We start from the raw sequence: 25,404 nt of genomic DNA, 5'->3' as shown, positions 1-25,404 counted from the left end.
CAGGGGGGTTTTTTTGTAACAATGTATTTTCTGTCACTTTAGATCAATTTAATGCACCCTTGCTGAATAAAAGTATTCATTTATTTTAAAAAAATCTTACTGACTCAAAACTTTTGAAATGTTGTGTAAAATTGTTTCATTAAACAGTGTGAAATGTGCATATCCTAAATATGGCCATACAAATTCAGAAACACCAAAAATAAAAGATTCATACCGAAATTTGTATTTTTATGCTCTAGTAAAAAGTTTAAAATGGCGTCATGTTTGTCTGAACCCAGCATTGTACCTCTAATCTCATAAGAACTCCTTTCATGCTTTGTCCACATGAGTTCTACATGAATCAAACAAGCATTTCAGACCCCTGGGCTCAGTATGTAGAGTTTATAATGTGTGCAAAATGGATTACACAGACTGCAACTTTCATGTGAAGCTATTCTGTGTGTGCATGTTTGAGTAAATGAAGCATGCTCTCTTTGAAGACTATATGCAGTGGGTTGCTTCCTTGTTCTCCTGTGCCATTTAGGAAATAAGAGAAACTATCAGCAGTGGTAACCAATTTATTATGTCCTCTAATAGATTTGGGCAGAATTATTGTCATTTTTGCACTAACAAACACAGCAATGTTGTGCTTAGATTAGAATGACAGAAGAGTAAACTTAAACTTTAGCAAGTCTATACTACTTGTGAATGTGTATTCAAAATCTCTCTCTCTCTCTCTCTCTCTCTCTCTCTGTATGTGTGTGTGTGTGTGTGTGTGTGATTATGTGTGCATTTCATTCCCTGGGGGTATTACAGAAATCCCATCTCATCTCATTTATGAGGAGATTATTTGTTGCCATATGGTCACCCCTGACCTATATAAACTCCAACTATGATTAGTTGCAGGCTTATGAATATTTCTATAATGGAAAAAATGTAACATGTCTGCAAATTAGTGTGTCCTTTTCTGTACTCAAATCGAGTGATAGGAAACTGTGTGATTCTGTGTGACAGGAAACTGTGAGGACAAATAAGGATAATTGCAGCTAAAGCTAATTCAAATGAAATAAATGTGCATATTAAAAATTAAATGACGAATGTAGAAGTACAGAAATCATTACCGTTAGAACTCCTACCGATCCACAGAGCACCTTCTGAGGTGATGTCATCAACTGGCCCTGCTAGGGTTTGTGTGTCCAAAGCTGTGCCATCCTCCTCTTGACCATTCAGGAACAAGCTCACACTTGTGTCATGCATCTATGGATTCATAAGAAAAACAGAAGAATGAGTGCAATGTTGATTATAAATAAACATTTCATTCAATACTGAAAAATATTGCTAAAAAGTAGTTAAGAATTTTCAAATGTAGGCAGCATAGATGTAATATTTATGTTTTCTATGGCTGATGATTGTGGATACTCTTCTCAGAAAACACCCCCATCACATTCATATTTGCATGTTCTTTCACAAAGGTGCATGGAAATAAGTCAACTAAAAAAAATTCATAACGATGAAGGCAGTGTTAGACTTGAGGATGCTTAAGCTGCTCTCTTTCATGGCTGCTGATTGAAGACTGTAGAGAGGCTATTCTTGAAATCTCTAACTGGCCAATGACTTGCTGCTGAGATCTGAAGCAACGTCATAGTGATGTAAATGAATCTTGAAGTGCTTCATCCCATTTACCAGCTCTGCAGACTCTTGAAAGAGCTCTGGTACTCACATTTTTCCTTTTCTCCCCCTTTCTTTCTAGTAACTGTTGATTTGGGACAACATAGAGGGTTTTTTTTTTAACTGTAGCATCAAAGTAAGTGTTTATGACATGAAAAATGTAAGCAATATAAGATGGTTGTGATTCAGCCCAAAAAGCACAGTTGGGATACAGCTTTCATGCAACCATTCAATAAACAAATAAATAAAAAAATTATATTGAGGAACTTATGTTTTTATTATTTTTTTATCCAACAAAATTAGTTCCAAACAAAACCAGCAACACACAGACTGAAGGCAACAACATTTTTTTAGCTACAATCCAAGGAGGCCTGAAGAAACATCCATTTTTTTAGCATTCCCATTCATGACCTCATGATAATGCTGAATGGCTGATGGCATCACAAGAATGGGCACAGTCCCGAGCCCTTCACTAGTGAGATCCTTAAGCTGTGATGTCCAAGGCAAACATTTTTACATTTAAGTTCATTTTAAACTCTTAATTCAGATACTGATAAAATATCTCCTATATTATGATGAAATATAAACTATATATAATTTTTTTTTTCTCAGAACACACTAATAGCCAGGGCTTGACATTAACACCGGCCATCCCACCAAATGTGGGCTGATTTCAACAGTGCTGTGTAATACAGTCTTTCCTACTAGCCATTTTGGCGGGTTAAACTTTATATATAGCCTAAATATACATATTTTTCAATTGTAGTCTTTTAAAAAGGCATCTGAAATAATAAAGAGCAATGTTGTAAAAAATATCGATTTTCGATACATGTTGATAGTGAAATATCCGAAACGCATTTACTCATTTACAATAGATACCAGCTGCGCTTTCTCGCTCTGTCATCTCTCCAACAGCGAGTTGACAACCCGCCTCCCCTCACTCGTTTTATTTGGGCTTGAATATCAGTGCGGGATTTCACGTATTGTGCATAATATTACTTAATTTTTACTATAATTTTGTGCTTACACCCAAAGTGTGCATGCATAAATCCTAGCATAAAGCCTAATATAATATTTGAATGGAGAAAGATGTTTGCTTCCACATAGTGCTGTTACAGTGTCTAACAGTAGGGGCTAAGGCATTTTGCTAACCGACCAAACATGGCTGCTTGGTAAATGGCTGGAGTGATTGAGGTTACACCAACTGAGTGGCAAAAAGACTGAGTGGCAGCATTGGTTTTCAGTGTGAATGCTGCAAAAAACACACAAAACGCATTCAAAACAGGAAAGAGCTTTGTGATTGACTGTACACTAAAAAATGCTGGGTTAAAAACAACCCAAGTTGAGTTGAAAATGGACAAACCCAGCAATTGGGTTGTTTTAACCCAGCGGTAGGGTTAAATGTTTGCCCAATCTGCTGGGTAGTTTTATTTAACTCAACTATTGTTTAAAAATGACTGTATTGCTTAATTAAAATGAACCCAAAGTATGTTGGAAATGAACATTTATTAATGTTCAATGAATAATTATTAAACAATAAACATTTATTAAATTGCTTATTAATAAATGTATATTAATAAACTATTAAGCTATTAAATTTATATTAATAAAATATTAAAGCTTATAAACATTCACCTTTTGTCTATTATTGTTGCCTCTAATTGCATCTGGTTTTTAATTTCCCAACTATTTTGGGTTCATTTTAAGCTAGCCATATAGTAATTTTTAAACAATAGTTGGTTTAAATAAAACTACCCAGCAGATTGGGCAAACATTTAACCCAACCGCTGGGTTAAAACAACCCAATCGCTGGGTTTGTCCATTTTCAACCCAACTTGGGTTGTTTTTAACCCAGCCTTTTTTAGAGTGTACAAATAGATTTGACAAGAAATCTTTGGTATATTTTTACAGACTGCTGAGAGCTAAAGAAAAGAAAAGCAATCGCTTCAATTCACGGAAACAACTGGACTCCAGGCAGCGAAACGTGGATTTGCAGTTATCATTTTGTCAGTATGCTGAATTTTGGCCTAAAATCATACCCTATATATTGTAGTGTAGATTTAGGTAGAGAAAACTAGTACTGCTTCATTTTTTTTTTTTTTTTTTTTTGTGCTCTAGCAAACTATTTTAACTAAAAATTTATAACAACTTGTAGATTTGAAATAAAAAATATTTTTTGGAAAATTAGTGGTGCTGACGTTGAAGTCGTGCAACTGTGGTGTAATATATAGCCTAGCCTAATTTTTGCTTTTTACTTATTTTTGTAAAAAAATGTATTTAGTATTCAAAATTCATAAAAGTTGTATTTTGTGAAGATTGATCAATAAAACATGTAAAAATCATAAACTTGATGGTCACAGAGCTTATTTTCTGCAATAATCTAAAAGCTAATGAAAAAATCCTACTGGCTTTTTGTCCAAGAAACAAGTGTGATGCTTCATGTATGTGGCTTTTTATCCCAATGTGTGTTTTTTTTATCTCAATGATATATGAATATGGTATTCATAAGCAACATACACACTCTTCTTCTTCTTCTTTGCCCATTTATATAGTTGATCATTGAGTCAGGTTTGTCAATCTCAGTATGTTTCTTTTGAAGGTGGAGAATAAAAGTCTTTTCTGATTTGAACTACTTGTGTCCCAAGTCAGTCACTTGGTTAGCTAATGTTGTGTTAGAATGCATGTGCAAAGTGTGTGTTTGTAGTGTGGGACTGGTCTGACCTGTCTGGAACGCTGCCTTATGAGATCAAACTGGTGTGGAGGTGGTTTCAGCTCTAGAGCAGATTAATAACTGGACGTTCATTGGAGCTCTTAGTAACGTACTAATCAGCAGGTGCTGACATCTTAAAAGCTCCTCTCCGCTTTCAAATTGAAAAGGGAACATTTAATCTGCACAGGGATTTACCAGAATGTGCAACAAATTTATGCCATTATTTATATAACAATGGCTATTTAGCAAAGGTCCAACTATCCGTAGACAGAAACTACTGCTGAAACTAACAATAATTTATTCCTAAAGTATTGTGGTTTTACATAAAGTAGGCACAAAAATATATATTGGAAATGGTGGGGAAAGTACTTAAATTTTCACTGTTAACTCTGTGGGAAACAACAATGCTAAGACACAACAACACCCTAAAAAACACAGAGCCAAAAGTGTAACTTAATAACTAGCTGACATTAAGAAACAGTAAGTCTACCTAGCTGCTAAAGGTCTTTTGTCTTGTAAAAAAGTGAATATTGAACAAACATAGCTAGCCTTGCTGTGTGTGTGTGTGTGGTTTTTTTTTTAAAACCTGGCAACACAACAAGGTCTTTAAAGTATTAGTTCACGTTAAAATCTAAATTACCCCAAGATTTACCCTCAAGCCATCCTAGGTGTATATGGCTTTCTTCTTTCTGATGAACACAATCAGAGTTATATTAAAAAATATCCTGACGCACCCAAGAGTTATAATGGCTGTGAACGAGGCCAACGAGTTTGAAGCTCAAAAGTGCAGTCATCCATCATAAACATACTCTACATGTTTTCGGTGGTTAATAAAGGCCTTCTGAAGCAAAGCGATAAGAAAAATATCCATTTTAACAAGTTATAAAGTAAAATATCTAGCTTCCGCCAGATCGCCTTCCGTATTCAACTTACGAAGAAAGTGTAACTCCTCTCACAGTTCAAAAGGGTTATGCTACATCCTACGCCTTCCTTATTCAACTTACGATAAAACGTAAATGTCGCAACGTCAGTATTATAGATATTTTACTTTATAACTTGTTAAATATGGATATTTTTCTTCCACAAACACATCGCTTCACTTCAGAAGGCCTTTATTATCCCCCCGGAGCTGCGTGGAGTACGTTTATGATGGATGGAACTCGTTGCCCCCGTTCACTGACATTATAAAGTTTGGACGCGGAGGATATTTATTAATATAACTCTAATTGTGTTCATCAGAAAGAAGAAAGTCATATACACCTATGATGGCTTGAGGACGAGTAAATCTTTTTATTTTAGAGTGTAATAATTCTTTAAAGGGATCACATAATATAAAAGCTAATCATTCTTCAGTTAAAGAGAAAGAAAACACAACTGAACATTTATTGAAACAAATTTGCAAAAACGGCTTGTTGTGAAAGTCCCGAGGAACACTTTATATTAGACTCAACAACAAACTCAAAATCCAAAGTTTTGCCTCCAATGGTCCGAAAGAAAACAAAAAGGTCAGGAAGAAAGAAAAAAACCTCTGGAAAAAAATAAAATAAAATAAAAAATAAAAGATAACCTTTTTGAACTGAAGCAGACCATCTGACACAAGATTTATGAAATACTTAAAACCCTTTTCATGTATTAAAGGAAGACAATTTAGCCTCAGATTCTATTCTAAGAAAACAACAGGGCACAATCTTTCTAAAATCTAACTGGGGGCTTTTTATATCAATGATTTCATAATTCACACCAAAAACAATGTTGTGATCTTTGGGTTTGAACCATATAGCAGGGGCAGATACAAGCTTAACCTGAAGCCAAGTCGTCTGCAGCAGCGTCAGTGACAAACCATTCCATGATAAAGCCCTTTCCATTTCAGCACTGGAGGAGCTGTCAGGGCCTCTAGAAATATTCCACTCTGGATGAGGGTATCAGCACGAGCAATCCTCCTCTTTTAACGCTGATACCTGCCGGAGCCCTGCCCTTCTATCTGAACGCGCACTCTCTCCCGTCACCTCATACACACTCACACATACATAACCGCAAACAAGTGAGATGTTTTATTTATGGCTTATAGCTAGGCCTCCCTGTGATTCTTATCATTTAAATGAAGCAAAAAGCTTTTCATATTTGTAATTTGTTACATTATCACGTGTTTCATAATGCACTGAGGGGCCAGTGTGGTGATGTGAAATATAACTAGCATAGACAGGAAGTTTGCAGAGTCGCTATTGATGCCGGGGCCTCTCTTCACTGTCCACCATTACAGTGCGAAGAAAACTGATGAAAAGCCAATTTCAGCTTTATCACATTAACGCAGCCATGAGAAAGAAACATTTGTTCTACTCAAGTACACTAAAGATACAATTACCAATCTCACATATACATGTTTTATATCAGCCTTCTTTCTCCTGCTGTGAGGATGGCAACAATATATTAAGACTAGCATGACAGTTTATTTAAGAAAAGAAAATTGTCTCTGTGGCGCTGGAGAAGTCAGAAATATATAAGGCAATGTGTCAGTGCTTTTAATAAAGGTAATAATTCTTCAGAGGCAATGCTTTACACAGAAAGCATATCCTGAGATTTTTTTTTTTTCACTGTTCACTGTGTCTGAATGGAATGGGATTTATTTTAACTAACTAGGTTTTCAAAACAATGTATTATTACTATAATTTCTACAGCTATGGTTATGTGTCAGTAAAGAATGAGCATCGTCACATAAAAGTTTATGCTGAGGACCCAGGCAGAAAATAGCAACAGATAACTGACTTATTTATTTATTTATTTATTATTCCTTTCATATTTTTATTTGTTCCATATTGACACCTTAATGGTTAGTAGCATAAGATACTCAGTCTCAAGCAGTGACTATGCATTACAGAACAGAATGCTTAATGGATACGACTGCAACTTTGACATATTTAACTAGGAAATTAGTAAATATTCAGAAACCCTACTGACTGTAAACATTTGGCATAATTGTTTTACTGGAAGCTGTTTGTTTTTACAGCATCATTAATAGTCTTCCTGCTGGGGAAATTACTGATGCATGAATATCTAGATTTGTGGTGAGTTACATTCTTTTTATACCAAGATAATGATTTCAAGTGCACTGTTTCTAGAAAACATGACATTTACAAGTAATTTACAAGTGCAAATGTTCCTAATTGATCCGGTTGTCATTAAGGATATTAATCAAACATGCTCTCCCACCAGTGAGCGAGGAGGGTGAATTCAATGCAGATTCTATGCAACAATGGAAAGAGCAATGTCTACTGTAATAGTGATTTTCCAAAAGTGATTTTCCTGTTATCTCCCTTTTCTCCTACTTGTGTCTGCCTCTGAAAGTACTAGAAACATTATGCAAATTAATGGCAATACTGTTAAAGCACAAAGTAACACAAAATGCTCTCTGAGAAGCCATAATAACAATCCAAACCACCTGAAACAATGTCCATGTCTTTGATTTTTACAGATTGTAATCAAATGCACGCATTGCTATTACCATTGCTTATTCTGATTACTTGAACTCATTTGACTCATGTGAACAAACTCCTGGTTCATATTGAAATGTAATATTTACACTCTAAAAAATGCTGGGTTAAAAACAAGCCAAGTTGGGTTGAAAATAGAAAAACCTAGCGACTGGGTTGTTTTAACCAAGCGGTTGGGTTTAGTGTTTGCCCAACGTGCTGGGCAGTTTTATTTAACTCAACTGTAGCTTGAAAAATACTTCATGGCTGGTTTAAAACGAACCCAAAATAGGTTGGAAATTAAAAATAAGACATAATTACCAGAGGCAACAATAATGAGCAATTTAATAATTTTTTATTGTTTAATTATTATTCATTAAACTTATTAATAAATGTTCATTTATTAAACATATTAATACATGTTAATTTACAACATACTTTGGGTTCATTTTAAGCAAGCAATACAGTAATTTTTAAACAATAGTTGAGTTAAATAAAACTGCCCAACACGTTGGGCAAACATTTAACTCAACCACTGAGTTAAAAAAAACAACTTTTTAGAGAGTAGGATCCTTCAAGTGATTTTGTTGAATTATACCCCATTACATAAACACTGAGGGTGAAATCCGAGTCATATCTAATGACACCATAGAGACTTGGACCAGTAAGCAGAGAGTTTTGAACAGATAAGTACTACTTACATTTCCTTCATTAAATATATAAATAAACGTATAAACAAATGATAGCAAAATAAAATAAATATAAAACTAAAAGAATAAAATTACTCACAGAGGTTGATGTGTTTATGTAATACACATAATCTCTATGTATATATTCATAATATATGTATATATAAAATGCATTGTAGTCCTTCAAAATCATGAGACGTTAAAGCAGTTAATGTTGATATAACCTTTATGGAATTGAAAATCAGACCAAGTAAGTGAGCACATACATCATTCACTTGCAAGATTACCAGTCCTGAACAACCATCAAAGTAAAATAACCAAGCCCACATTTCACATAGCCTCTCATTATTTATTACCTCCAAAGATGAAATATATAATTGAGTCAATGTAGTGCATATGTGATGTTTTCTATTTGATGAATTGCCGTTTATTTAGAAATGCCGGAAATGTTTAACATACCGGCGCATTTTAGCGCCTGACTTATTGCCGTTTGGCCTTATTTATGTAGTACGCTGAGTGCTGGTGTGTTCATATGACTTTGCTGTACACTTTACAGATTGTGGATGCAGGGGCAGCGTGCCACGAGCTACCCATCCATCTCCTGACAGTCTTCAGATCCAGGACTGTACACTTCATTTTTTCCTCTACCCATCCCTCTCGCGCCTTTCACTAGCAATAAACACATGCTAACTAGGCAGAAGGGCAGTGGCAGCTAAACAGAGGAGACGTAATCAGCTCCGCCACATCTGCAAAGAGCCGTGACCCCGCAGCTATGACAGATTACAGGACTCCGTTGCTGCCGCACAATGCATTTGATATGTCTGATCAACACGGACGATTTCCGGGATGGCTCTTGCCCCGTGGCCGTACGCCCGTCTGTCATTGTTACTCACGCCTGGTTTGAGAGACATAATATACAGTGAAATTCCACATATCGACTTATGGCCATTACCAGTTTCGCAGGGAGCTCCGCCACTCAGCATTGCCCTTTGTGATTTATATCCATCCGCCGCTGATGTTCTCTGACTTTAATCTGAATAAAGACTCCTGAGAAAACTTGCCAAGGAAAGCCTATCTCTGGGTGAACATTTAATTCCGTCTGACTTTGATGCGCTGAAACACATATAAACGCCTCGATAGACCAGATTAAACAATGCTCTGTACGTCATTGCTGGCGGTTCTCGAAAGGCCAGTGTATTTTCATTTCGATACGACACATAATTTAAAACCAGTATATTCATAAGCACTGCGAGAAGTGCCACCCATGTTCTGTAGAAGTCAGCTCCAGGAGCTTAAAGCAGCAAAGACTCTAATTTCCTGTCAACACTTTGGGGTGATTTATTCACCACTCATGGCCTCCGGTGCCCGTAGACAGTGAGCTGGGGAAAGGTGGAAGCTCTCCTTGCCTCCATCCACCTTGTTTCACCTTCACTTGCGCTGCCAATCAGTCTCCATCACTCTGGGTGGCATGAGAAGCTCTGAAAGGTCAGCTGACCCGCTGCCAGCTCCCCTGCCAGAGCCAGAGGGCAGCCTGATAGCATTGCTGATGTCTCCTCTGCTTCAGATTGGCTCCTGTTCTTCGGCAAAGTTTATTCACAGCACACTTTCATCTATAAAGATAAACATCATGACATTCTCGATTCAAAATGTATATTTTCCATTTTTGGTGTTTTATCATCAGTGTTTTAGTGTGAAAAGTAATGAAAAATAAGCTGCGATCACAGCGTACAACAACAGGAAGTGAGGGCTTTGAGTCTATTTGTGTTAAAGACTGTATTACTAAACATATACTGTGAAAGCGAGCTGCCTACAGGCCTTTATTACACTGCATGATCTCTTTTTTTTCCCATATTACAGATAGTTTGACTCGAGGCAGCCTGCTACCCTTTGCCAACCCCAGCACCTCACCCCGGTTTTAGTGGTCCTCTGGCTCAAGGGGCCCTGGGCCATGGGCTGGCTGGCCTACTTATCTTTGGGTGGGGTGAAGTTCATGCAGGGTGATGAGGCATGTGCACATTCGGGTTAAGAGCTTGAGACTCGGCAGCTCTTGGCCAAAACAAATGTCCCCGGAGAACGAGTGTCTGCCACAGTGCAAGCCTCTGCGATCGAAATGGCACGGCCAAGGCCTAGACCCTTGTGGAAGCTTTAATTGTGCGTGAAAATGTTCATTAACTCGTGGAATTCTCACGAACTTTGAACAGCCAAAGACAACATATAAACAGCCACAAGAGCGCAGTTTCAGAACTATTCCCCCAGGAGCTGGAGAACATACTGTTATTGGAAATGTGCCCTCTCAGATTTTTGAGCTAAGTGGAATTTTAAGGCAATTTCCCCAAAAAATTATTTGTATGTTTGAAAATAAAGTAAATATGTGGTCAAATTCTGCAGGCAAAAAGGTCCATTGTCTACTGTCAATAGCGTAGTGATGTATAAAGCACAGTTCACACTTGAAGTCACTTTCTAAACAAGCAGCTTTCTGTAGGTTAACAGAGCGAATCTGTGTGACCAACTTGAACCCATTGTGAAATGTGTGTGAGGAAATCTTTTGCCCTCACACAAATTCACAATCACAAAGATTCCTATTGAAATTACAGAATTTGGTTTTACAGATTTACAGATTTACAGAAACGGTAACTGTCATCATTGCACCATTACAGGATTATTAAAGATAATCGTAAAAAAGATATCACGTACACACATATAAATTTGCTAAGTGCAATCTAATCCACTGTCAACCGCCTATCATACATAATTGTATATTCAACAATATATAGTCTCAGCCTCAGACATCACACCCACAGACCATTGGCTGAACATCTGATGCATATGGCACACTTAACTGAAAACACTTCAGGAAGTCCTCATCTGGTGGGTGGAATCCTACAGGATGTCCAGGAGACATGTGTGTCGCATTCTTTAACGGTCCGTGTGGAAACAAATGCCGTGATGCCAAACCCCTTCGTGGAAGAAGAACGTTATTGTGTTTACAACTGTGACAATGAGCGCTTTCATGGATCAACTAAATGCTGGATTTTCAAAAGTATAAGTTTGCGACTCCATTGTTGTGGTAAACTTGCACAACGTTCTTGAACGAATAATTGCACGCCGATCGGTTATTTTAGGGACATCGACTTACCATTTTCACACCCCTAAACATGGTACAAAACAAACTGTGATTGGTTGTGTTACATGTCAGTCAAACGTCCTCTTGGGCGGTCCTTGGCCAATGAAAGCTTTGATAGAGTCCAGACCTTCTGCTGTCAGTCTGAAGGTCTGACTATGCAAGACTAAAGAATATATAATATTACAATGCTTTTTAATAGTTCAATAAATAAGAGAATAATATTAAGTAACTTATGACTAAAGCATTTGTTAGTTTCGAACAAAATTATCTTCTACAGGTCTCTGAGCAACACACAATCAAGAGTTTTTGAATGAATCAGTTGAGTGATTGATTCAAATCTCGCACTCATAAAGCGTGATGTGTTTTCAGCGTTTTTTTAATAAATCAGTTCATAAAGATAGTCACTTGTTCGACTGAATTGATTAAAATTGATGCTTATTTTTAAATTAATCGGTTTATTCAACAACTCAATGATTCAATGACTCACAAAGTAGACTCACTGGAGAAAGCCCAGTGCTGATGGAGTGTCTATCAGCACTCTTGGAACACCCTCAGCCAATCAAATTCAAAGACCAGAACTAACTATTGTATAAATTCATATCTAAGTTTTTATGATTCTACATATCAGTTTAGAAACCGCATGAAAAAACAGTCGCTTCAAAAAGAATCAATGAAAAAGGAAATTGATTATAGTTTTATTTCAGCTTCTAAATAAGAAACTAAAGGAGTGCATGAGTTTTCAAGAGGCATAGCTCAGATCTGTTTGACACAGGCAAGGTCCTGTCTCGACTTGACATCACAGGAGCTTTTTAAATGGAAACCAAACACGAGATCTGAAAGTGAGAGCAGACACAACAATGTTTGCGACATGGATACCCTGAAATGGACAAGATGTAGATGTGATAATGTCCACTTCACTAGCAAAGAACTACATCAAAAGAGTCCCAACCTTTATATGCAAGAACAAGGAAGTTTTAAATATTTATAAGAGCGAGTTTTGTCATGACAGGCACCTGACACGCATTGATATGATAATTCAGATTTACATTGAGGAACTGCTGTAATCACTGCTCCTCCTTTGCTCCTCCTTGGCATTTACATTTTCAGATTTCCCTCTTCGACGACTCTTTTCAAGTGTCGAGACCTGCCGAGGCTCGTCAGCTACGCTGTGATACGTTCACGGTTTTGAACTGACGTGCAAAGAGAGACAAAAAAGAACACCGTTGTACTTTTCCTCCCTGCCGAGTCTTATGCCACGCGATACTTGCTTGATCTCAATTACGGCCCACATCTTCAGAGAGACAAATTACTCACAATAAGCAGCGCAACAAACAACTGACAGGAGCCCACTGTCGCTCCTCATCGTCATCCAAGCAGGCAGCATAAAAGGCATATCACTCTTCTCTCGCTTCTCCTCCTCTGTTGCTCTCACTCTCCTCTTAAAGTAATGACTACGGACAAGCACCAACAGATCAACTCCTCTTTTCTTTTTCCCTGAAGCCTTTCTAAATGCTGTAATGTTGTATTCCGTTTGAGTGTTTCTTTTTTCCACCGCTCTCTTTATCTTGGAGTTTCTTTTGACTATACAGGCTTCCTCCACAGACGGCAAAAGACACCTACCTGTCAGGTCGCTTAATTATTTGGTGGCCTGCTTTTTACAAAACCATACTGTCAGACAGTAGCAGACTAAAAGACAACAAATAATCCCAAACTGACCCTGAGGGAATGTGAAAGTAATGTGATAGTGATTGTGCTAAAAAACACCTGTATATTATAGTTTTATATTTCAGATTAAAATTGTTAAAGGTGCCATCGAATTGAAAAAATTGAATTTACCTCGGCATAGTTGAATAACAAGAGTTCAGTACATGGAAATGACATACAGTGAGTCTCAAACTCCATTGTTTCCTCCTTCTTATATAAATCTCATTTGTTTAAAAGACCTCCGAAGAACAGGCGAATCTCAACATAATACTGACTGTTACGTAACAGTCGGGATCATTAATATGTACGCCCCCAATATTTGCATATGCCAGCCCATGTTCCCAACATTATGGAAGGCATTAGACAAGGGCAGCCAGTATTAACGTCTGGATGTGCACAGCCAAATCATCAGACTAGGTAAGCAAGCAATAACAACAGCGAAAAATGGCAGATGGAGCAATAATAACTGACATGATCCATGATAACATGATATTTTTAGTGATATTTTTAAATTGTCTTTCTAAATGTTTCGTTAGCATGTTGCTAATGTACTGTTAAATGTGGTTAAAGTTACCATCGTTTCTTACTGTATTCACGGAGAGAAGAGCCATTGATATTTTCATGTTTAAACACTTGCAGTCTGTATAATGCATAAACACAACTTCATTCTTTATAAGTCTCTCCAAAAGTGTAGCATTAGCCGTTAGCCACGGAGCACAATCAAACTCATTCAGAATCAAATGTAAACATCCAAATAAACACTGTACTTACGTGATTAGACATGCTGCATGATGAACACTTTGTAAAGATCCATTTTGAGGGTTATATTAGCTGTGTGAACTTTGTTTATGCAATGATAGAGTCGAGAGCTCTGGGAGGGCGGAGAGCGCAAGCAATTAAAGGGGCAGCAGCCCTGAATCGGCGCATTTCTAATTATGCTCCAAAATAGGCAGATAAAAAAATTATTTAAAAAAAATCAATGGGGTATTTTGAGCTGAAACTTCACAGACACATTCAAGGGGACACCTTAGACTTATATAACATCTTGTAAAAAAACGTTCGATGGCACCTTTAAAAAGAAAAAGGAAGGGGTAACAATGTGTAAAACTAACGGCATGGATGGGCTTGGATGGTCAACTACTCCAGTGATTTTCAACCAGGGTTATGTGTACCCATAGGTATTTGACTTGGAAAGACTTGACTTTTCTTTGTTAAACCTATAAAACAGAAACTGATTGAAAATAAAAATATTTGTAATGTCAATAAAATAAAATTTAAATGATCACATGTATTTTGTATAGTACCTTAACACTGTGGTATTTACTTAATACAAATTCAAAATAAAAGTATTTAAAATGATTTTTTTTAGCAACTTTTTACAACACATTTTCCCTTTTTTATTTCCAATAGGCTACAATATGAAGAAACACATTTTAGGTTGGTGTTCATTTTTCAAGTACACAAGACAAAAAGCGGTTGGCAAACTAGTTGGTCACTAAGGCTGGGTTAATATTGATTTCTTGATTTTAACTGATTTTCATTTTGATAAACCAATATCGATTCTTAGTACCCAAGAATCTTTTAGTCGATGCTGTTTTCAGTTGATGAATGAACAAAACTTTGTAGTGTGCCTCCTATCCAATCAATTGCAGAAAACTTTGTGCTTTGTTACCTTTGATATGAAAAAAAGTCTCAGTTTTCAAATTCTGTCAAATTTTGTCAATAAATGCTGTTTTGGAGCTCTTTAATGTGGTGTGACAGATCACTGTAGCGGCTCAGTTCAAGCGAAGCGGCAGCATGGAGTGCATGTGAATGGATTATCTCTTCTGCTTCACTACTAGTTACAGCATGAAATAAAATGAATGAACACCAGAAGGTATGTTGAAAGATACAGTACAGCTTACCGACATCTGTATCATGTCTCATGTAATCACTCAGTGTTTCAATCACGGAAAAATGTCAATAAAACAACTTATTAACACAAGTTTATAATCGCAATCTTGGTATTATCACAATCTTATCATAAATAACTCTTTAGATCCACTTGCTGCTCAACACCAGTGGGCCGGGTTAACGATACAATGATGTAAAAGTAGGTGTTGTTGTCTTGCTTCAGAGGCAGTCATATGCAAATGATTGTGCCCCTGTGATGTCATATGTCACCTCGGATTCAAATGAAGCACTTTACAGCTTTACATCAGTTAATTTTAACCTTTAATATTAATGTACCAACTGGGGTTCCCTGTATAGTTTACAGCATTAGATTTTTTTTTTTTTTCTTGAGAAAATTTGCCATGTACTTTACCTGATATATACCCCAATGATTTGATTTTGAATAAAATTGAATCAAAATCAGAAATGAATCTAATCACAAGCCTGTGAATTCAAACTGAACTGTAAAATTTGTGTCCATACCTAGACCTATTGATGCTTCAAAGAGACTTCTCAGACAGGGGATTCCTAGGATATAACTGACAGACATTCAACATAAATAGGCTAAACAACTTTTTTATTGCACAAAACAATAAAAAAAAGCTTTCTGACATGTTTCTCCAGCAGCCATTTTTGCCTACATAATATAGTTTAACACAATTATGCATAATCTGTATATATCTCTTTTTTTTGTGAGGACTACAGTATTTCAAGAATCAGAGTTACTGTATTTATCCATTGTGTTTAATATCTGTCATTTATCTGATTAAAGCATGTATATTGTGTCTCCCTAAGACACACATCTGGTGTCAGGTGGACATAAGCCTAAATTAACCGCAGCCTAATTACAAAAGTCTTTCTTAGGAACAACTACCTCAGTAATTGTTCAAGCAACCCGCTGACTAGTCAGTTTTGAAAATGTGTAGTTTTGCAGAGTTAAAAGGTCTAGCTATCACTTTTAAAAAGATGTGTAAAGGGCAGATGCATGACTCATATATATGTCTTTGTTAAATAGTTAACATACAATCAAAGTTTCATGTTTACTTTTGTAATGTGTTTCATAATCATATTTAAAAGTTAGTTCTATGCTTGGTGAAAAAACAGGTACTTCTGCATCAGTAATAGCCCTCCGCAAGTAGACCACCATGAAGAGTTAAGGCTGAAAATAGGCTAATTTTGTCCCTGGAATACAGTGGCCGGCCTGCAGTTTAAATTCCTAATGGGCACAGAGAATATATCTTATATAGTCCAAGTCAAGGCTGTCGCAGGAAGGGAACATATTACCTCTGAATTTGTGGGAAGGATCTCATTATCATAATAATGTTTTCCGTCCCAGAAGTCAACCTGCTATTCATAATCTGAACGATTGCAATTTAAAGCCATAATAATCACTACTATTGTAAGGTAATACTCTCCACAGACAGAGCACTCTGTTTCCTGATGATGGCCAAGTTTATCCTCTGCTCTTTCTCTTTTCATTTCTGACTCGGAGATACAGGCAGCCATTCGCAAAGCTGAACAATGCCAGAGAGCCAGTCCTGATGGGGCTGACTGGTACTTTGTCTGTGCAAAGGGCTTCGAAAGCTGAGAATGAAACATGACCCAGCAATTCCACAGATTTTGTGCTCTTCATATTCGCATTGCTGCAATGGATGCGGATCATTCTTTGAAAACAAAGCAGAGGCAAAAACAGCTGAGAATTTCTGACAGGAATGAAGCAGGAGCGACTGGGCCTGGTGTGTGTGTTGATATGTATTCAGAGCGGGGTGTGCGAGGGGCTGACCTGCTCTCTTCCCCCTTCCTGCCCTCACAGCTGCAGGAAAGCAGATGTTTACCACTGTAATTAACGCCTTCTATTCATGCATCTTGTCCAAAGTGGAAATCTGTTGTGACATGGGTTCAGCGAGAACCTGCTGCGGGTTCTCTCGACACAATATTAATATCAATATTTTCCAGCAGCTAATTACCTCAAATATGAATGGAGCGTGATTTAGTAGTGTTGCCAGAGCAACACTACATGACACTTGACCAAGCTTGTTATATTATTTCTTCTGCAGTGCTAAAAAACTATCAATCACCACTGTCAGCTCAGCGACATATATTTTAATGTACAAGACATTAAAATATTCTTGATCACATCAAGCGCCTTTATGCCAGAGAAATTACATGAAGGCAATAAATTAAAAATGATATACATATTCCACCTCTGAAGCTACTTTGTCAACATAACCAAGGCCACAACAACAACATTGCAGCTATCTAACAGCAATCCAAACAAATCCTGAAGGATAAAATCAAGTCCTGCCCAATTTTCCAATATAAATAGCCACAGAAAGAATAAGAGAATTGAAACGTGCTTCCTACCTGTACAGCCAAGTGTGTCCAGCGGCCAATGCTAATGTGACCTGCGGTCTTCATGCTTATGGAGAAGTTTTGTCTGCTTTGAATGCCGTAGTGGATCTGAATGTCTTCCTCAGAGACCGTCACAAGCAGCACCAGTCTGCCCACAGTGCTCTTTTCGATTAAAGTCCTGCACAATAGGAAAATAAACATTAATGATTGGATAAAAGCAATGTAGGTACACCATAAAAGAATATCCAAATTAGGCCTTAAATTTGCATGAAGTATCTACATTTTGTGTTGCATGATACATCTTCATATGAAGCGGCTCATATAATTTCGCAGTGAAAGACATTAGTAAACAATCAATAGACCTTTAAAAGATCGGCAATGAAATTCCAACAACCCTCTTTTACTAGGAAATTCCTCGCCATCTGAAATGAGCATCACTCTGACATTTATGCAAGTTGTATCAATATTTTCCATTTGCCTTTTCTTGTTACTCAAAAACAACCTCATACACTGTCATATGAAACACCATTACAGACGTTTTACGGGAAATGGCAGCATTTACGAACACAGGCCACCGCATCCAATAAATCATAAAGCATTTGTACTCAGGTTGCGGCTGGCCTCGGAGTCAGAAACATCTCACCTATAGCCAAGCTTTGCTGCCTGCTCCACTTGCAATTAGGCCAGGTTTCTCCAGGGAAGGCAACATTTTAGTATTCAATATGTCTAGTAAGGCAAGTGTTCCAAAAAACTACGTCTGAGCGGTGTATATTTTTATGTCATATTACCAAGGGGATCTTAGGCAGGTATTAAACACAGGCCAATTAATTCACTAAGAACAGAATAAACACACATGCCTGTTGACTCCGCCTCGCGCCACTTCAAGGAGAGACTGCGTTGGATGAACCGCCTTGACCGCACGGACTCGCTTATTTATTTTTCAACACTACACTCTGGTGGCTTTCTCTCCCTTTTCAAGCTCTGCACTTGATATAAAATGCTGAAACAGTTGTTCTTCGTCTACAGCCTCTCTGACTCCATCCTTTCATCCCATCACCCACTTTCAACTATATCATTTTCTGTGCTGTGGAAAAACAAAGTGGCCTTTGAGTTGATGTTTTTTTGCCAGAGCTCAGGAAACACTGTGGCAATTTCATTTCATTGATCTAAAACTGGCCACAGCTGGTCTTGCCGGAGCAGAGCAAGCAGGGCTCATAGCTTTTTCAACTTGGCAGGACTCCTCACAGAATGTATTCCATGTACCAACACGGTTTCAAAGTGGAGATACAACAGAGGAAATGTCTGAAAATGAGGTGAGGACAACCAACAGCTGAGTGGGGATCAACTACACAGGAAAAGCTATTTTGAATAAAACCAGCTCTGGCAAGGCGAGCGGTCGAGCTAATCCATATCGGGTTTAGATCATACAGCGGCGTTCTAACAAGTCATTCTTTTCCTGGAACGGAACAGGTATTGAAACTGATCTGGTTGATTAAGTAAAATATTCACTCTCTAAGTGACAGAAACACTTGCACTGCCTCTCTGATCTTCTTAAGGGAAAATTCTGGACGTGTGTCTACTTACATTACAGTGTCTTGCTCGAGTTTCAGCCACACCGTTAGAGTAAATGAGCTTGCTGGGCCGAAGCTTAGAGTTGAGGGGGAAGCCGGACAACCTCTCGAGGTGGGAAAGATGAAGCTGGTGGAATCAGCCTCTGCACCTGGATGGTGGTCTCGTGCATCACTTTTCCAGCACGTGCCCACCTTTGTGGCGAAAACGCTGGTGTAGTCTGGCGTAGAGGAACTATATGGACACTCTTGGATACAGAATTTCTGGATACAGGTGAGGAGATCCTCCTGAACCTGGCCGGCTTGACAGAAAGTACTCCTTTCAGGAATTCCACATGTGGCCATCGTCGGCATGGTGCTGACAGATTTATATGCCCCTATGTTCTCAAGCCTGGGGAAGTTGCCCTGAGGGGCAACCAGGCTGAGGGAGGCATAAAAGCCTAGGGTGTACAGTAATAACATAGCACCTTTGTGCCCAAGGAGCCAATTCGTTGTTGGTGCCGAGGTTGCCTCCTGATGTAGTGATCTTAAATAAGTAATGATGGTCATGCCGGTGGTGACATTTTTACAGTCCAGTGCCTTGGGTAAGGCAGCGCAGCTTAATGGCACAATGTCAAAGAGGAGGCCAAAGCCTTCACATGATAGCTAGGATTTGGGCCCGTCAAAGTCCTGTGGAAAACCAAAGGGAGAAAGGAAGAGTAAAATCATATGTGAAAACATATTTATGAAAATATGATACCCTGACACCCTGCCTAAGGCTCTTAGGATTCCACTTGATGCAAGAAAAGCTTAACAATTACTTTTGCTGGTGCATCTGAATTGCACTGGGCATGGCTTTCCACCCTCAATTCAAGTGGCATTATAAAGAGGAGATTTATAATAACCTTTCAAAAATGGTGTACAGTAAGGACATAAAATACATGCACAAAGAAGAGATGAAAAACAAATCAGGTAGGTTTATAGTTCCTTAAAAAAATCCAGAGTAAGAGTCTACTAGACTGATGACTGAGCACGAGCTCAACCTTGTTCACGTTACTATCGCAGCGGGCTATTTGCCAACATGCATTCGAACAGGTTTCTGAAGCCAATCTTATTGACTTTGTATCAGAATGAAGAAAAAGCAAAAACAAGAAAACCCTTGGGAAATTCTGTCCTTTGTCAAACGTGTGAGTGTTATACAAAGACTTTCTGGGGGTAGACGTTTTAAAGGACTTCTGTAGCTAGGTAAGGTTCTCCTCAAGCGACAAGAATGGTCTTTTCGTGCCTCTAAAGCTACCCGTCAAATAATTTTAAGGCATTCTAAACAAAACACTTCTGTTTTTGTGATTTCAGTTTGTAATATGTGGAAAAAAATATGTAATTCAGTGATAATCCAGTTTGACGTTTTCCCGTCCGACATTATGGCAGCATACTGTTACTATGGTTACCTCCTCAGGCGAACGCTACTTCTGCTCTACGACTTCTATTAAGCGTTGGATACTCTGACAAACTTTTGTGACAACTAAAACGTTGTTTGTACACTTATTTGTAAAAAAATACATACGTTTAAGCCCCCATCGTTTTTATTCAGAGTTTCTTAATTAGATTCCATAATGCGCACCATGCACTTCAGTGAACAAAAACACTGGCTGTTTTGTTTAAACGTCTTTAATAAATAGAAGAAATGTGTCGCATTAAACCAATTGAATACAAGCAAATATTAACGGGTAAAAGCACACTGAAGATCCATATGAGACACGAAAAACAGACTACTATATTCTTACCTCGGCGCATGATGAATTCAAGAAGCGCGTGGCCACTCTGAGCAAAGCAGATTATGAGAGTTTGCCATCTGCTCCTGTCCAGAACTTGAACGCTCGACCACTAAAACAATTTACCGAAATGCTGATAAAGAACATACACGCACATATCCGCCACGAATAAAAACAAAACACCTGTTGGCATCATTGATCGGTCGCTGGAGGAAGATGTCAGTGTTACATTACGTCTCGATTTAACAAGTGGATCTCTTGGCTCAGGAACGCCACTCGACGTCGCTAAGCAACCCAGCACAGAGTTGCACATTCAGGTGCTGGACTCCGGGAGGGGAAAGCAGGACAAAGGATTAAAGAGAGGGGGGCTGAATGAATGCACTATGTGGGGATGTCTGGGTATTATTATGGTCCATGACGCAATGGCTCACACTGATCACTGGGAATCTGGGATGGCATTATATTGGCCAAATGTCGCATCCTACTTTGCGCACCCACTTGAAATGGGTGTAAATGGAACAACCCTTATAACTGACTGGCCTACACCTGCTTTAACTCTCAGACCCAAGCATATACATTAATTATATGTTTTGACTGTCTTGAGAAGCTTTTCCAGTAAGCTGGGAGGATGAAATTTGGATAGGCCTACATTCATATCCAAAGACAATTACATTTGAAAATCTCTAAGTTTGTGGAATATTTTCTACACTTCACTGATCCCCTTGCATATTTAGAGGCCTATGGTGCACTTGCTTTGAACTTTATAAAAGTCTTCTATAGAAAGCTAAAAATTATGCTTATCTTAGAGCAGTCTCCATATACATCTTCGATAGTTTTATTCATTAGGCTACAAATTAAAACTAAAATAATCTGGAGTAGTGTCATTAACTGAATGGGCTTTGTTGTGTGAATACAATTGTATATATTAATCACATAATATTGAATTTTCACTACACTTACCTCCAGTTTTTTGTAGACTGGTATTTTTTATCAGATGTAATACTTTTTGAATCAAAAATCATGTTGAGAATTAAGAAAAAGAAATACAAAAGTGCAATACTTGGGAAATTTGTTACAAAAATAGACAAAGGAAAAGTTCTAGGCATATACAGTACATAATATGTAGATTATACACAGAGCCTATTTTAACCTAAATATTAAAGGTAATCATTGTCAGCATAATCTACTCATTCACATATTCATCCATTCCTTCTATCATAGGAGACTCTTGCAGGTAAATAATAACAATAATGTTGTAACATCAAGTAACATCTAAAGAGTCATGCATGTCATTATTAAATTTTCCAAGTATTGATTTTATATTGGGAGGAAATCCTGATTAATGTCCACTAAATTGGACATCATGATATATTTCATCTAAAATGCATACTATTACTGTGACTGTTATTTAAAAACTGCAGTAACCTTTTTGGTTGTAAATAAATGTATTTATGTTATTAGAATATAATTTGCTGTTCAAAAAAGTAATCTGATTATAAAGCATGTTTCTTGTAATGCCTTGCTTTATTCGTCTTTACATCAAAAAAGTAATCTGATTACATAATGCATGTTACTTGTAATGTGTTGCTTTACTCATCTTTACACCAAAAAGTAATATGATTATATAAAGAATGTTACTTGTAATGTGTTGCTTTACTCGTTACATCAAAAAAGTAATCTGATTACATAATGGATGCTACTTATAGGCTAATGTGTTGCTTTACTCGTCTTTACATCAAAAAAGCAATCTGATTACATAATGCATGTTACTTGTAATGTGTTGCTTTACTCGTCGTAACATCAAAAAAGTAATCTGATTACATAATGCATGTTACTTGTAATGTGTTGCTTTACTCGTCTTTACATCAAAGTAATCTGATTACATAATGCATGTTACTTGTAATGTGTTGCTTTACTCGTTACATCAACAAAGTAATCTGATTACATAATGGATGCTACTTATAGGCTAATGCATTGCTTTACTCGTCTTTACATCAAAAAAGCAATCTGATTACATAATGCATGTTACTTGTAATGTGTTGCTTTACTCGTCGTAACATCAAAAAAGTAATCTGATTACATAATGCATGTTACTTGTAATGTGTTGCTTTACTCATCTTTACACCAAAAAGTAATATGATTATATAAAGAATGTTACTTGTAATGTGTTGCTTTACTCGTTACATCAAAAAAGTAATCTGATTACATAATGGATGCTACTTATAGGCTAATGTGTTGCTTTACTCGTCTTTACATCAAAAAAGCAATCTGATTACATAATGCATGTTACTTGTAATGTGTTGCTTTACTCGTCGTAACATCAAAAAAGTAATCTGATTACATAATGCATGTTACTTGTAATGTGTTGCTTTACTCGTCTTTACATCAAAGTAATCTGATTACATAATGCATGTTACTTGTAATGTGTTGCTTTACTCGTTACATCAACAAAGTAATCTGATTACATAATGGATGCTACTTATAGGCTAATGCATTGCTTTACTCGTCTTTACATCAAAAAAGCAATCTGATTACATAATGCATGTTACTTGTAATGTGTTGCTTTACTCGTCGTAACATCAAAAAAGTAATCTGATTACATAATGCATGTTACTTGTAATGTGTTGCTTTACTCGTCTTTACATCAAAGTAATCTGATTACATAATGCATGTTACTTGTAATGTGTTGCTTTACTCGTTACATCAACAAAGTAATCTGATTACATAATGGATGCTACTTATAGGCTAATGCATTGCTTTACTCGTCTTTACATCAAAAAAGTAATCTGATTACATAATGCATGTTACTTGTAATGTGTTGCTTTACTCGTCGTAACATCAAAAAAGTAATCTGATTACATAATGCATGTTACTTGTAATGTGTTGCTTTACTCATCGTAACATCAAAAAAGTAATCTGATTACATAATGCATGTTACTTGTAATGTGTTGCTTTACTCGTTACATCAACAAAGTAATCTGATTACATAATGCATGTTACTTATAGGCTAATGCATTGCTTTACTCGTCTTTACATCAAAAAAGTAATCTGATTACATAATGCATGTTACTTGTAATGTGTTGCTTTACTCGTTACATCAACAAAGTAATCTGATTACATAATGGATGCTACTTATAGGCTAATGCATTGCTTTACTCATCTTTACATCAAAAAAGTAATATGATTACATAATGCATGTTACTTGTAATGCAATGCTTTACTCGTCGTAACATCAAAAAAGTAATCTGATTACATAATTCATGCTACTTGTAATGTGTTGCTTTACTTGTCTTTACATCAAAGTAATCTGATTACATAATGCATGTTACTTGTAATGTGTTGCTTTACTCGTTACATCAACAAAGTAATCTGATTACATAATGCATGTTACTTGTAATGCATTGCTTTAGTTGTTGTCATTACATCAAAAAGTAATCTGATTACATAATGCAAGTTACTTGTAATGCATTGCCCCCAACACTGCTCATTTCAGATGAGATTGAAAACACCTGATCTCTGGGGGGTTTTGTTCTTTTCACAGTCTGAAAACATCAGCGGATCAATGTAGATTTCAGTCTGAAGTTTTCTAAGAGAGGAGAGTTACAGAAGAAATGTGTCCATTTTGAACATAATCAGAATTATCTAATAAGCTAATAAGGGTAAATCAGTGTACTCTGGTAGACTGGAGGGAGCGTGAGCATTATTTACATAGTCTGAGTTGGGTTCGCACAGAGTTGTACCTCCACCAGATCTTTGATGGATCTATCACATTCTCATGTTCTGATATCAAAGACATGCATTTAACTTATATGAAGTTCTTCTCTGTCTGCTGGTGGAACAGGAATAAACTCAATGGAGTTTGTAATAACTGAAGCTGTATTATATGTTTTTGTATTTATTTTACAGTTTTCACATGATTTTATATCATGTTATTCATTGGTTTGTTAAATACATACAGTATTACTGTGTTATTACTGTATTATGTTTAATACTGTCTCTTCAGTTAAAACAAAAACCCATTAAATATCACTGTAATAATATGTCTGTAATATGTAAATATTAAAGTGATTTCTGTCATTGTGACAAACAATAAATATTATATTTACATGCTTTAGAAACACTGCTTATTACAGGGATTAGAAGTGAAAAGAGGAGACAATTACATTTTAAAGCATGGGTGTGAGGATTTGTGGAGAAAAACAAGAGATTCTTAGTGCATTCCAGCGAATTCTTAATGGGATATATCGTAAATATCGTAAAACACAAGAGCAGACCTCAAATGTGCAGTATTTTTTCATACTGTTATAGCGGAATACAAAGGAAAAGGAAAATAATCACGAGGAAAAGAATGCAGTGACTGAAAAAAGCTCTTGCCATAGATATTCTTGTCATACCAAGTCACATTAAAATGAAAAGCATTACGTTATTTTCTTGAAGTCTGAACATGAAGGAAATTTTAC

The 25,404-nt window shown here is 36.9% G+C and overlaps 1 protein-coding gene across 1 annotated transcript in view; it reads right to left on the bottom strand.

The window, feature by feature from the left end:
• ush2a (Usher syndrome 2A (autosomal recessive, mild)) overlaps positions 1 to 19,742 on the bottom strand; it is a 241,331-nt gene extending 221,589 nt beyond the window's left edge. Inside the window, exons 1-3 of the mRNA XM_067367352.1 lie at positions 19,210 to 19,742; positions 17,638 to 17,803; positions 1,101 to 1,236 (exon numbers count right to left, since the gene is read on the bottom strand). Of these exons, the coding sequence (XP_067223453.1) occupies positions 1,101 to 1,236; positions 17,638 to 17,803; positions 19,210 to 19,742 (835 nt within the window). The remainder of the gene's footprint in view (positions 1 to 1,100; positions 1,237 to 17,637; positions 17,804 to 19,209) is intronic.
• Between the last annotated feature and the right edge of the window lie 5,662 nt (positions 19,743 to 25,404).

The sequence above is a fragment of the Chanodichthys erythropterus genome, chromosome 18 (genome assembly GCF_024489055.1).
Source record: "Chanodichthys erythropterus isolate Z2021 chromosome 18, ASM2448905v1, whole genome shotgun sequence".
NCBI lineage: Eukaryota > Metazoa > Chordata > Actinopteri > Cypriniformes > Xenocyprididae > Chanodichthys > Chanodichthys erythropterus.
The sequence above is the reverse complement of the archived record's forward strand: the minus strand, read 5'-3'. Positions and strand labels throughout refer to the sequence as shown.